Below are 12,471 nucleotides of genomic sequence, written 5' to 3'. Positions count from 1 at the left end.
CTACTTCCGTAGTGATACTGCCTCGGAAACCCAAGGAGGGGTCGCTATGAGTCGGGGCCGACTCGATGGCAAACAACAACAACAACAACTATTACTTAATTGGAGTCCCTGGATGACCCTTAGCTATTAATGGAAAGGTTGGTGGTTCGAGTGCCCAGAGGCACCTCGGAAGAAAGGCTGGCAATCAACTTCTACAGAACCAGTCTTTGAAAACCGTATGGAGCACAGTCCTAGTCGGATTTACACGGGCTTGCCATGAGTCAGAATTTACTCAATGGCAAGTGATTTAGTATTTATCTATGTATTTATTTTTGGTTATTTAATCTTGGGACTCAGTTTTCTCATCTAAAATGGGAATAACAATGTCTAACTTTCAGGCATTAAATGAGATCATGTCAATATATTTACCTTAATATGTGGTGAAGGCTGTGACAGTTCTTATAACAAATTCTGCTCTACAGACTTATCTCTCGTACATGATTGTAAACTCCTGGAGGGCAGGAAGATTGCCTTCTCGACTTGAATAACAGCCACTCCCTTCTTGCTGCTCCTTTCAGATGTTGCAGTGGCCGCCCCTTACGGAGGTCCCAGTGGCAGGGGCCAAGTGCTGGTGTTCCAGGGTCAGAGTGAGGGCCTGAGCTCACGCCCATCCCAGGTCCTGGAAAGCCCCTTCCCCAAAGGCTCTGGCTTTGGCTTCTCCCTGCGAGGTGCCACAGACATCGATGACAACGGATATCCAGGTGCCCCTGAATCATTTCCAGCTGGGCAAGAAGGGTTCATGGGCGTTAGCTGCCAGTGCTAAGAGACGCAGCCGGGGAGTTCCATGCCTAGCTGGTGCTCCACTGAGGGCTTTGACCCATTTGTTATGGGATATCAGATCAAACCTCCAATGGAGGAGGTGGTATGAGGGGCCCCTGGGAAGATGAGGTGAGGACCCCATGCCCTGTCTAACTGCCAATCCTGATCCCACTCCCAATGTCTATAGACCTACTGGTGGGAGCTTATGGGGCCAGCAAGGTGGCTGTGTACAGGTAAATGTTGGCTCCCAGGGACTGGGTGGAGAGGGTCCCCAGCATGTGGCAGCCCACAGCATCAGGGATGCCAGTCCAGGAGGGGCCACAATGGCAGGTCTTCTGCATCCCATCAGAGCTCAGCCTGTGGTGATGGCCAGTGTCCAGCTGCTGGTACAAGATTCACTGAATCCTGCTGTGAAGAACTGTACTCTGCCCCACACCAACACAACAGTGAGCTGGTGAGGAGGCAGAGGGCAGGCCCAGGCAGGACGAGAGTCCTCAGGGGTGCCTCTAGCCCCTAAGCTCCACTTGCTTCTTTGCAGCTTCAACATCTACATGTGTGTGGGAGCCACTGGGTACAACATTCCTCAAAAGCTGCGTGAGTGGCATGGCCAGACAGCAAGAAGGAGGGACTGGGCTCCCCTGGAGGTTGTCCAGGGAGGCCTTGACCTTCCACTTGCCCTGCCAGGCCTGAATGCTGAGCTGCAGCTGGACCGGCAGAAGCCACGCCAGGGCCGGCGGGTGCTGCTTCTGGGCTCTCAGCAAGCCAGCACCACCCTGCACCTGGACCTGGGCGGGAGGCACAGCCCTGTCTGCCACACTGCCCAGGCTTTCCTGCGAGTATGCCCAGGCTGGGGAGGGGTGGGTGCTGTGGCTCCAGTGGTGGTCAGCGGGACCTGGTCCCTGCTGACCACAAGAGGGTGGAATGTGCATAGCAGCAAGATGGCCTGGCTCTTATCTCCCTCCCCAGGATGAGGCCGACTTCCGGGACAAGCTGAGCCCCATTGTGCTCAGTCTCAACTTGTCCCTGCAGCCTGACAAGGCTGGATTGACCCCTGCCCTTGTGCTGCATGGAGACACCCACGTCCAGAAGCAGGTGGGGATGGGTGAGGACAGGCAAAGGAGGTGTAGTACGTCTGCTAGAAAGTCAGGGTGAGGGTTAGTGCATGAAATGTAATATGAACCCTTAAACCTTGATGTCACCTTTAATCTCTGATGGCAATCTAAACCCTATGAAAACCCTCAAATCTCAATATCCTTTGTGCCCTGACGCGAGCTCCGAGTGCTGGCGTGACAAAATTCGATGGCAGCCTCAGACAAACCCTGACATCATCCCAAACCCTGATGGAAATCCAAAAGCCCTGATGTCATCCCCAATCTCCTTTTCATCCTCAGATCTTATTCTCTAACCGCTGATATGAATCCAGCTCAGTGTTGTTTTCTTAGCGCAGATGTGACTAGAAACCTCACTGGCCCCAAGCTTACCCATATACCCTGATGTGCCCCTCTAGACTCGCATCATCCTGGATTGTGGGGAGGACGACCTGTGTGTGCCCCAGCTTCAGCTCACTGCCGAAGTGTGAGGAGACCCCCATACTACCCAGTCCTGGCCCACCCTGCCCCAACGATGCCCCCTTTCCACCTGCATCGTAATACTTTGTCCTCAGACCCCCTCTTCCCCTTAGACCCTGAGTCTGGCCTGGGTATCCTGGGCTTTATTCCTTTCCCTCCATAGGAGGGGCTCCCCACTCCTGATTGGGGCTGACAATGTGCTGGAACTGTGGGTGGACGCTGCCAATGAAGGCGAGGGGGCCTATGAGGCTGAGCTGACTACTCACCTGCCTCCAGGTGCCCACTACATGCGGGCCCTCAGCAACATTCAGGTGAGGCCCCACCATGGGGGCACTACCAGGCCCTGGGAGGTGTAGGATCCTTGACTCCCACTTCTCTTAAGCTTTGCTATAAAAGCTATATGTATGTTGTTGTGTTGTTGTTGTTATGTGCTGTCGAGTCGGACTACGGAAGTAGGATTGCCCAACCTGCCTTCCGAGGAGTGGCTGGTGGGTTTGAACCACCAGCCTTCTGGTTAGCAGTCAAGTGCCTTAGCCACTATGCTACCATATGTATACACACACATATATATTTTTTTTTTTTCTATGAAATGAGTATTTGCTAATGGTATGCAATTGAGAAACTATAGTATAAAACCAAAACTAAAAAGTAACTCAGGAACCAAGTGTTAACAGGAACCTCTGTTGACATTTGGTGGCTTTCCTTCCAGTCTTTTTTCCTTGACATTGGCAAACCTTTACATATGTACATGTTTATTTTTAATTTTTTAAAAACAATGGGGTCATACTCTATGTACTGTTTTGCGTGTTTCGTTTCCAAAATGAAAATTCGTTCAAAGAATGGTAAATGGCTACTGCAATACATGAAGTAAAACAAGACAGCCCTTGAACTCCCAGCCCAAGAGGCCCCCTTCCCCAGCCCAGTGTGCGGATCTGTGCGGACTTTCCAAAGGAGTGTAAACATATGTGGGGTGCTCTGTAACTATCTTCTTTATGGGAACTGCCTCCCAAAGGGGTTTGAAAGACTCATCTGTAACCAGAAGAAGGAGAACGAGAGCAAGGTGGTGCTGTGTGAGCTGGGCAACCCCCTGAAGAATGATGCCCGGGTGAGAACGGGAGTCCTGGGCTGGGTCTTCTCTACCAGGCACTTGTTGACAGATGGCAAGGTTTTAGGGGTTGGGTTTGGGAGTCAGCATGCTCTGGGTGGGATTCCTGGTCTTCACAGCCCCTAACTGCATGTTCTTAAGTGAGTGACATCCTCCTGAGTGGGCTGCTAGGTAAAATGGATAATAATAATGACCTTGGATGGTAAGGACTGGAGACCATTTTCCAGATAGGGTTGCCCAGAGGTGGCATTTGGGCAGTAACTTTGGCTCTTCCCGTTTTCCAGATAGGAATCACCATGTTGGTGAGTGTGGGGAACCTGGAAGAGGCTGGAGAGTATGTGACCTTCCAGCTGCAGATCAAGAGGTACTGGACTGGGGAGCAGTCCCACCTACCCGCCTCCCTTTCCTGAGCCTGCTATAGAGCCCCTCAGATGTTCTCAAAACAGAAGAGTCTTTTTGAGATGCCTGTTCTTCAGGCCTCCTTGTTCCCCTTCTTTCTCAGACACTTGTTTCTAAGTCTTGGAGTCCTGGAGAAAGTTCTTCCCCAGGTCTAACCTCAGTGTGGCATGCTGTCTGTAGAGTTAGCTTATCCTGAACCCCCTGAAAGGAGCTCTGGTGGCATAGTAATTAAAGCATTCAGCTGCTAACCAGAAGATCAGTGGTTCAAACCCACCAGCCATTCCACAGAAGAAAGATGAGGCAGTCTGCTTCTGTAAAGATTTATAGATTTGGAAACCTTATGGGGCAGTTCTACTCTGTCCTATAGGGTCGGCATGGACTAGTTGACACTGTGTGTGTCTGTGTGTATGTCGCCCCTGAAATTCTGCCCCAGGTTACTGTCCTCATCTGCCTCCCCTCACACCCTCCCCTCCAGCAAGAACAGCCAGAATCCAAACAGTCAAGTGGTGCTGCTGCATGTGCCAGTCCAGGCAGAGGCCCAAGTGGAGCTGCGAGGGTGAGAACCTCTGGGTGGATAAGGGAGCTAGCAGGTAGGGCCCTGAGGTCCAGGTGGCCTTGGGAGAGCCCTCAAAGTCCAATCGGGGGGTCAAGCTCACCCCTGGGGACTTGGGGACCTGCAGGAACTCCTTTCCAGCCTCCCTGGTGGTGGCAGCTGAAGGTGACAGGGAGGAGAAAAGCTCAGACAGCTGGGGCCCCAAAGTGGAGCACACCTATGAGGTGAGGAGGGCTCCAGGTGGGGGTGGGACGGCCCCAGGAGCTGAGGCTGGGTGCTGAGCCACTGGACATCCTGCCACCGAATCCCCCTCCCCAGCTCCACAACAAAGGCCCTGGTGCTGTCAGCGGCCTGCACCTCAGCCTGCACCTCCCCGGCCAGTCCCAGTCCTGGGACCTGCTCTATATCCTGGACGTGCAGGCCCAGGGGGGGCTCCAGTGTTCTCCAGAGCCATCCCCTAACCCCTTCAAGGTAAGAGCCACAGTGGAAGAAAGCTGTTGGGAGTCCCCAGGTCAATAACCAGGGTACCTCGGCCATGAGAGCTGGGCACACATGGGCCTAACCAGTTCTTTGCCTCTCCAGCTGGACTGGAAGCTGCCCACCCCCAGCCCATCCCCAGTTTACCCAGCCCATAGAAAGCGGGAGCGTAGACAGGCGCTCTGGCCAGGCTCGCAGCAGCCCTCAGGGCTCCAGGACCCAGTTCTAGTGGTAAGAAGGCTGTGGGGCCCAGGGGCAGAGGGATGGGGGCTGGAGAGGGCCTCCTGTGGGCCATACCCACCTGAGCACTGCAAGGGCAGGAAGATGAGGGATTATGCTGGGCTTGTGTCAGGGGTGGGATGGGGGGCACTTGCATTTTTTAAGGTTCCCAATACATTGTTGTTGTTGTTGTTATGTGCCGTCGAGTCGGCCCCGACTCATAGCGACCCCTCCTTGGGTTTCCCAGGCAGTATCACTACGGAAGTAGGATTGCGCAACCTTCCTTCCCAGGAGTGGTTGGTGGGTTTGAACCGCCAGCCTTCTGGTTAGCAGACAAGTGCTTTAGCCACTATGCTACCAGAGCTCCTATCCACTCCATAGGAGATAGTAAGACATTAAATGTGACAGTGTCAAAAAAGTGCAGGCATACAGTCTGTGCCAGGCAAATGTCTCTTAAATGTCAACTCTGGTCACTCTAAGGGCCACTGTATAGACCCGAGAGAGACTGAAACATTGGAAATGAGTACAACATCAGAGGGAGGCTGGGGAGCAGTCAAGGGCTTTAGCCACTATGCTACCAGAGCTCCCAATACATTAGAGGGGGGGGGGGAATGAATATATATCAGAGCAGGCTTACACACCAAACCCATCACCATCGAATTGATTTTCAACACATAGTGACTCAGTAGGACAGAGGAGAACTACCCCGTGGGGTTTTCAAGGCTGTAATCCTTAAGGAAGCCAACTGCCACATCTTTTTCCTGAGGAGCGGCTGGTGGGTTTGAACCGCGGTTTGCCAGCCCAGCGATTAACCACCGAGCTACCAGGGCTCTTCAGGGTTACCAAAGTTCTGAGTATTAAATGCATGACCCCACTTCTCGCTGCCTTCTCCCTGCATCCCCCGGACTGTGAGCAACCTTGTTTACCGACAAAGTCTGAAGCTTGAATCCGATGACCTTCCTGAGGGGGAGGCCCGAGCTCCCTGGCCCCCGGGTCACCCTCTGGGGTGGGTCCTGTGCCTGAGGGGCTGATGGGTCAGGAGGGGCTGGAGACTGATGACGCACCCCCTCAGGACTGCAACTCCTCGGCGCCCTGTACTGAAGTGCGGTGTGAGCTACAGGAGATGGCGCGCGGGCAGCGGGCCACGGTTACCGTGTTGGCTCTCCTGTGGCTGCCCAGCCTTCGCCAGGTGGAGCAGAACGCGGTCGGGAAAGGGTGGGGCTTCTTGTAGGCGAGGCAGGGAGGGCAGGGAGAGGCGAGGTTTGCTCTGGAGAAGCGGGGCTTCAGGGAGGAGGTAACTAGGTAAGGGCTTGGTGCAGTTTGGCTGGAGGTGGGGTTAGCCTAGGAGCAGGGCTCCCCAAGGAGGAGGCAACTCTTTGGACTCTTTCAACCAGTAGGCCTCGTGGAGGAATAAATGGCTCTTACCCTCAACCTTATCCAGAGGCCGCTGGATCAGTTTATCCTGCAGTCCCGTGCTTCGTTCAACGTATCTGCCCTTCCCTACACGGTGCCTGCCCTCAGCCTGCCCAGCGGCAAAGAGCTAGTGAGTACCAGGGATGGTGGCAGAAGAACTGAGGCTTGCAGGAAGAATCATTGGTCTGCCCATGTGGCAGTGCCCAGCCAGAATGGAGGCAAGGCCTCCCTGGGTCTGAAGGGTGGTACAAGTGGATGGCTTGGCTGGCATCACCAGTCCGTGGGTTCCAGTTTTGGCGTGGGTGCCATCACAGGGGCTGAGGGGTTCCTTCCAGGTGCAGACGCAGGTGCTTCGAGTCTTGGAGGAGAGAGACATTCCTCTCTGGTGGATTCTGGTAGGCGTGATGGGTGGTTTGCTGCTGCTCACCCTCCTGGTCCTGGCCATGTGGAAGGTGAGGGACGAAGGCGGGTAAGGGGTGGCCAGGTGGATATAGTCTTGGCCCTGTCCTACCTCACAGACAAGCAGAGAGAGTTGGTGGCCCAAGTGGGTAACCCAGGGCCCATCCCATCTGCATCTCCACTTTTAGAATATCATTCTCCCTGCAGGGCACACACCCCTGGGCAAAGGTGGCATCTCAAGCCCTAAGGCCTATAGATCTTTTCCTCCCTGATACAGAGCTCTGGTGGTGCAGTAGTTAAGTGCTTGGCTGCTAACCAAAATGTTGGCGATTTGATCCCACCAGTGCTACTCCTTGGGAGAAAGATGTACAGTCTGCTTCTATAAAGATCACAGCCTTGGAAACCCTACGGGGCAGTTCTACCCTGTGCTATTGGGTCACTATGAATTTTGGGGTTCTCCCTAAGATGAAGAGCCCAGGGAATGAGTCTAGCCTTCAGGAAAGTTCACGTCCTCCCAGCTCTGTCCTCTCCCCTGACTAGGATGGGGGACCCAGGTGCTGATCTAGATCCTGTTCCTCACTCCTTGCAAAGCCCTGGGGCTCAATCCCCCTTGTACCTGGACAACAAATAGAACACATCTGAAGCTCATGTGCTCTCAGACTTGCTCAGGTGCCCAGGCCCTTGGAAGCCGGGGTCCTTTGAGGGGAAACCACACATTAAACTTTATTATAAGCAAATACGTATCATCGTATGCTTCTTGTTGTTGTTGTTATGTACCGTCGAGTCAGACCCGACTCATAGCAACCCCTCCTTGGGTTTCCGAGGCAGTATCACTATGGAAGTAGATCGCCCAACCTTCCTTCCAAGGAGTGGCTGGTAGGTTTGAACTGCCAGCCTTCTGGTTAGCGGTCGAGTGCCTTAGGCACTGTGCTACCAGAGCTCCTATCACCATATGCTAGAGTCATGGATTTAAGAAAATTCTAAATCTGTACTTAGAAAAGTTCAAGGGAGAGAAGAAAAAACTATACACAGTTACACACGCTCTCTAAATAGGGAGATGCTTCCGTGTGTGAAGCTGTGGGGTCCTCTGGGCCGGTCCTGGGAAGGACCTCACACTGGCCGCTTTCTAGCACACCTTCCCCAGGTAGGGCAGCCCTCTGGGGCCGAAGGATTGGTTCCACACCCTGACCACAACCCCTCTGTCCATAGGCCGGCTTCTTCAAGCGGAATCGCCCTCCCCTGGAGGAGGACGATGAGGAGGAGGACGATGAGGAGCAGGAGTGACGGTGCTACACACACACACACACACACAAACCGTTCCAGCAGCAAGGCGATGTGGTACCCACTCCGCCCTTTCCTCCGCCCTTTCCTCTCCACTGAGTGTCCCCCAGCTCTGAATACCCACAAAGTGGACCTGTTCCAAGGAGGCCTCCTGGTGTCCTCCCCCTCCCTTACAGAGCCAGGCCACCTCCTTTCCTGCTGCCTAATAAAGGGGTTGAGTTCCCATTCTCCAAGCCAGTGTGCTGCCTCCTTTTGGGGTCAGAGGAGGGGAGGGGGCACCAAAGGAGTGTCCACGGTAGGGAGCTAGGGGTGGTGGGAGTATGAGCAGAGAGGGTCTGAGCCACGGTAAAGTCTGTCTTGCTGTCTTTTGGGGGTGTCAGGGCATAAAGAGTGGGGGGGTGGCAGATGTGAGAGGAACAAGGGATAAAGGGTGACAAGGTGAGGCTGGAGGCAGCAGGGGAGAACTGCTGGAGGGTTTTGAGGGAAGGGAGGATGGGGTAGGAGCCCTGGTGGCACAATGGTTAAGCTCTCAGCTGCTAACTGAAAGACCATTGGTTTGAACCCACCAGCAGCTCCATGGAAGAAAAGACCTGGCAATCTGCTCCTGTAAAGAGTGCAGCCTAGAAACTATGGGGCAGTTCTATTCCATCCTACAGGGTCACTGTGAGTCTGAATCAACAGCACACAACACAATGGGATGGGGTTGAAGGCATCAGAGAAGGAGACTGGATCATTTGTGGATAGCTTTAAACCATTATTTCCTGATGTTGGAAGGGTAAACCCCAAAATGACCAACGGCCAGGGGAAATCACACACACCCTAAAAAAAAAAAAAAAAAAAAACAAGCCCTTTACAGCTGGTTTCCACAACCCGTATGTCACTTTGTCCTACTGGGATGTCTGCATGTTGTCATGATGCTGAAAGCTAAACTGCCAGTATTTCAAATATCAGCATGTTCACCCATGGTGGACAGGTTTCAACAGAGCTTCCAGACAAGGACAGACTAGGAAGAAAGGCCTGGCAATCTATTTCCAAAAATTAGCCAATGAAAACCTTCGAGATCACAATAAAATTGTTGTTGTTATGTGCTGTCAAGTCCGACCTAACTCATAGTGACCCCTCCTTGGGTTTCCGAGGCAGTATCACTACGGAAGTAGATTGCCCCATCTTTCCTTCTGAGGAAGCAGTCAAGTGCTTTAGGCACTACGCTACCAGAGCTCCTCACAATAGAATAGTGTCCATTATAGTGCTGGAAGATGAGCCCCCTAGGTTAGCAATGCAAACACAATGCATTGCCATCGAGTCAGCTCCAACTCATAGTGACCCTTCCTTGGGTTTCTGAGGCGATATCACTACGGAAGTAGATTGCCCAACCTTCCTTCCAAGGAGTGGCTGGTGGGTTTGAACTGCCAGCCTTCCGGTTAGCAGTCAAATGCCTTAGGCACTACGCTACCAGAACTCTCACTCAAAATACACAGTGGCTGTATTCACAATGAATTCAGACACAGCAACGAATATGAAAATGGTGCAGGACTGGGCCACATTCCATGCTGTTGTACATGAGTTTATCAATTGGGGCTGACTTAATGGCAACCAACAACAGCAAAGCTGGATTCAGAGTGAGGAGTGGGCAGGAGGAGGCTGGCTAAGCTCTCAGCCCAGGGAAGGCAGCACCATGCCAGGAGGAGAACAAGTATTGCTCTCAGGCCACCCTGCTGCTGTTCTTTCTTCCCCACCAAGGACAAGGGGCGTCAGGAAAAAGGCCACCAGGCAGGGAGCACTCAGGAGATCCAGGAGTGAGGAGTGGATGATGGCTCTCCAACTGTAGTGCTTGGGGTTGAGGAAAGAGGTGGGGGGAACCCACCTGGAGTCCTGACAGAGTCTTTGATTCATTTGTTCAATAAATATTTATTGAGCCCCTACCATGTGTCTGGCACTAGTCCAGGTGTGGGGCTGGAACAGCGAACAAAGTCCTCATCCTCATGGAACTTATATTCACCTGGGAGTAGAGAGAAAATAAATATGTAAATATATGGTCAGCGGCCATCAGTGCTATGAGTAAATACCAAGGTAAGGGGATAGAAAGTGATAGAAGGTATGTGGGCTGTTAGGTAGGGTGACCAGGGAAGGTCTCTGATGAGGTGAACAGAGACATGAATGAGCCATGTGGACGCTTGGGGATAAAGTGTTCCACACAGGATAACCAGGGCAAAGCCCCCAAGGTGGGAGCTGGCTTGGTGTGTTCAAGTAAAAGCATGGAGGTCCATGTGGCTGGAGGTGGGTGGGTGAAGGATCCAGAAGATGAGGTCAGAGAGGTAGCCCTGGGCCAGGCATGCAGCACCTGGTGGCCATGGGGAACTCTGGACTTGATGCTACACATTGTGTTGGGAGATGCCATTGATGAACAGATTTACCTCCCAAGAGCTGCAGTACCCAAAGAGGTAAAAGGTAAATTCTGAAAAGAACAGAATAATTTGACCTCCATGCCTGGCAAGTTCCTGAACAGGTTTCTAGTTGGGTGACTGTGACCATGCAGGAAAATATTAAGCTGTGATCCTTGAACATCAGCCAAATTACTGACCCCCAAACACCACCATTGTAATTGAATGGTCCCTGCCAACATATCTTGAGCCAGCAAGGCATTTATCATTTGTTTTTAACAGACAAGACAGAAATGTGAGCTGGAGGATAGAGACTTGGATTTAGATCGGATGCATTTGGATAAAGCTGAAGATCTCCACAGGGGTGTCCCAAAGCTCCCTCCTGGCTCTGGGCTGCCTGGCATTGTTGTGACCCTCCAATGGAAGGAGAGGAAGCCACTCCTTTCCCTGCAGATGGTTGTTGGCTGGGAGGAAGCTCCAACACAATGGGTAACTGAAGCAGATTCAAGGCAGCCTGGACAGATTGTAAAGTTGGGTGGAAACCAACAAGATGAAACTCACCAGGGATGAGTGCAAAGTCCTGTGTTGAGCTTCCAAAAAATTGGTTACATAAGCATTAAAAAAAAAAAAAGAAAAGAAAAGAAAACCAAACTCTACTGCTGTTGAGTCGGATCCGACTCATACCAACCTCTCCTTGGGTTTCCAAGGCGGTATCCTTATGGAAGAGTGGCTGGTACATAAGAATAGGACTGGGAAATCCGGTTAGATGGATATCTCTGTTAAAAGGAAAAGAAAAAATGTGGTGGTTTTGTCCACAAGCTCATAATGAGGTCTTCTTAAGGAAGAAGACCCAGCCAGGGGTCCTGACCAGGAGGGAAGCCTGCTGTCCGCTGAGGGGCCAGGACCCCATCCTGGGTATCCAGTCCCCTCTCTTGGGCGCCAAAGGAAAGAGAAGGTGACAAGTCAGTGAGAACCAGGAGAGACTAGATGAGGATTCGGCCATGTCAGAGCTGAGTGTTGATGACAACCAGAAATACTGAGCTGGAAGAAAAGAGAACTGGACTGGGGTGGAACAGGCCAATAGCTGTCCTCAGATGTAGGGTTCAATGGCTGAGGAAGAAGGAAAACATTCGGTTTGTTGTTCATTAAGCCCAAACAAGCGGCACCAATGGGTGATTCTCTGTGGGGGAGGATGAAGTTTGCGTTGACCTCTGGAAGGTTAATTGACAGCAATTGATCTGGTTACCTGGGCCAGATAAACCTCACCTCATCCTAGACCAACAATAGCGCCATTTATTGTGGTCCTGCCCTGGTCAGGTATGTGCTAAAATTTTTACATCTATTACATTTAATGCTATGACCACCCCATGAGGCAGAAATTATTAAATCAGCACGTTAATGGGAAGATGAGGAGGACCAGAAGGCCAAGGAACTTGTCCACGGCTTAAACAAGAGGCAGACGCTAGACAAAAATCCAGGTCTGACCGATTCCCAGCGGAGTGCGTGCTACCTCCTCAAACTGCGTGCTGGAGATTGTGTGGAGAGATGAGGAGTAGACCAGGGAATCCTTACGGTCTTTTTCAGACGCTCATGAACACTGTATACTTTTGAAGTATCTGCTTTAACAGTTCGCCTTTCTTCCCCCGACAATTTCAGGGGCTCTAGAACTCCAAGAACCCCTGGGATTATACCCTTATCTCGACACTCTTTTGCGGCGAGCGTCTGAGAGCTGAGTTTGGGGCGGCGGGGAATGTGAGTGCCAAGAATCGGGGGCTGCAGGAAGGGATGGCGGCTGGGGTCTTGGGGGCGGGAGCGCTGGAGGTGGCGGGCGGAACCGGGCCGGGAGGGGGCGGTGCCGGGAGGCCCGCGATGCGGGGC

The 12,471-nt window shown here is 52.4% G+C and overlaps 1 protein-coding gene across 1 annotated transcript in view; it reads left to right on the top strand.

Moving 5' to 3' along the window:
• The window catches only part of ITGA2B (integrin subunit alpha 2b), a 15,002-nt gene extending 6,787 nt beyond the window's left edge, over positions 1–8,215 (top strand). Inside the window, exons 13-30 of the mRNA XM_007955267.1 lie at positions 558–740; positions 986–1,031; positions 1,148–1,252; positions 1,337–1,392; positions 1,483–1,634; positions 1,765–1,890; positions 2,306–2,373; positions 2,530–2,677; positions 3,379–3,471; positions 3,756–3,835; positions 4,346–4,426; positions 4,551–4,647; positions 4,742–4,894; positions 5,006–5,131; positions 6,192–6,308; positions 6,561–6,662; positions 6,868–6,984; positions 8,141–8,215. Coding sequence (XP_007953458.1) covers positions 558–740; positions 986–1,031; positions 1,148–1,252; positions 1,337–1,392; positions 1,483–1,634; positions 1,765–1,890; positions 2,306–2,373; positions 2,530–2,677; positions 3,379–3,471; positions 3,756–3,835; positions 4,346–4,426; positions 4,551–4,647; positions 4,742–4,894; positions 5,006–5,131; positions 6,192–6,308; positions 6,561–6,662; positions 6,868–6,984; positions 8,141–8,215 — 1,925 coding nt within the window. The remainder of the gene's footprint in view (positions 1–557; positions 741–985; positions 1,032–1,147; positions 1,253–1,336; positions 1,393–1,482; positions 1,635–1,764; positions 1,891–2,305; positions 2,374–2,529; positions 2,678–3,378; positions 3,472–3,755; positions 3,836–4,345; positions 4,427–4,550; positions 4,648–4,741; positions 4,895–5,005; positions 5,132–6,191; positions 6,309–6,560; positions 6,663–6,867; positions 6,985–8,140) is intronic.
• The last annotated feature ends 4,256 nt before the right edge of the window (positions 8,216–12,471 follow it).

The sequence above is a fragment of the Orycteropus afer genome, unplaced genomic scaffold (genome assembly GCF_000298275.1).
Source record: "Orycteropus afer afer isolate SDZICR_OR568_19922 unplaced genomic scaffold, OryAfe1.0 scaffold00495, whole genome shotgun sequence".
NCBI classification, from domain to species: domain Eukaryota; kingdom Metazoa; phylum Chordata; class Mammalia; order Tubulidentata; family Orycteropodidae; genus Orycteropus; species Orycteropus afer.
This window is presented reverse-complemented; position numbering and strand designations above follow the sequence as displayed.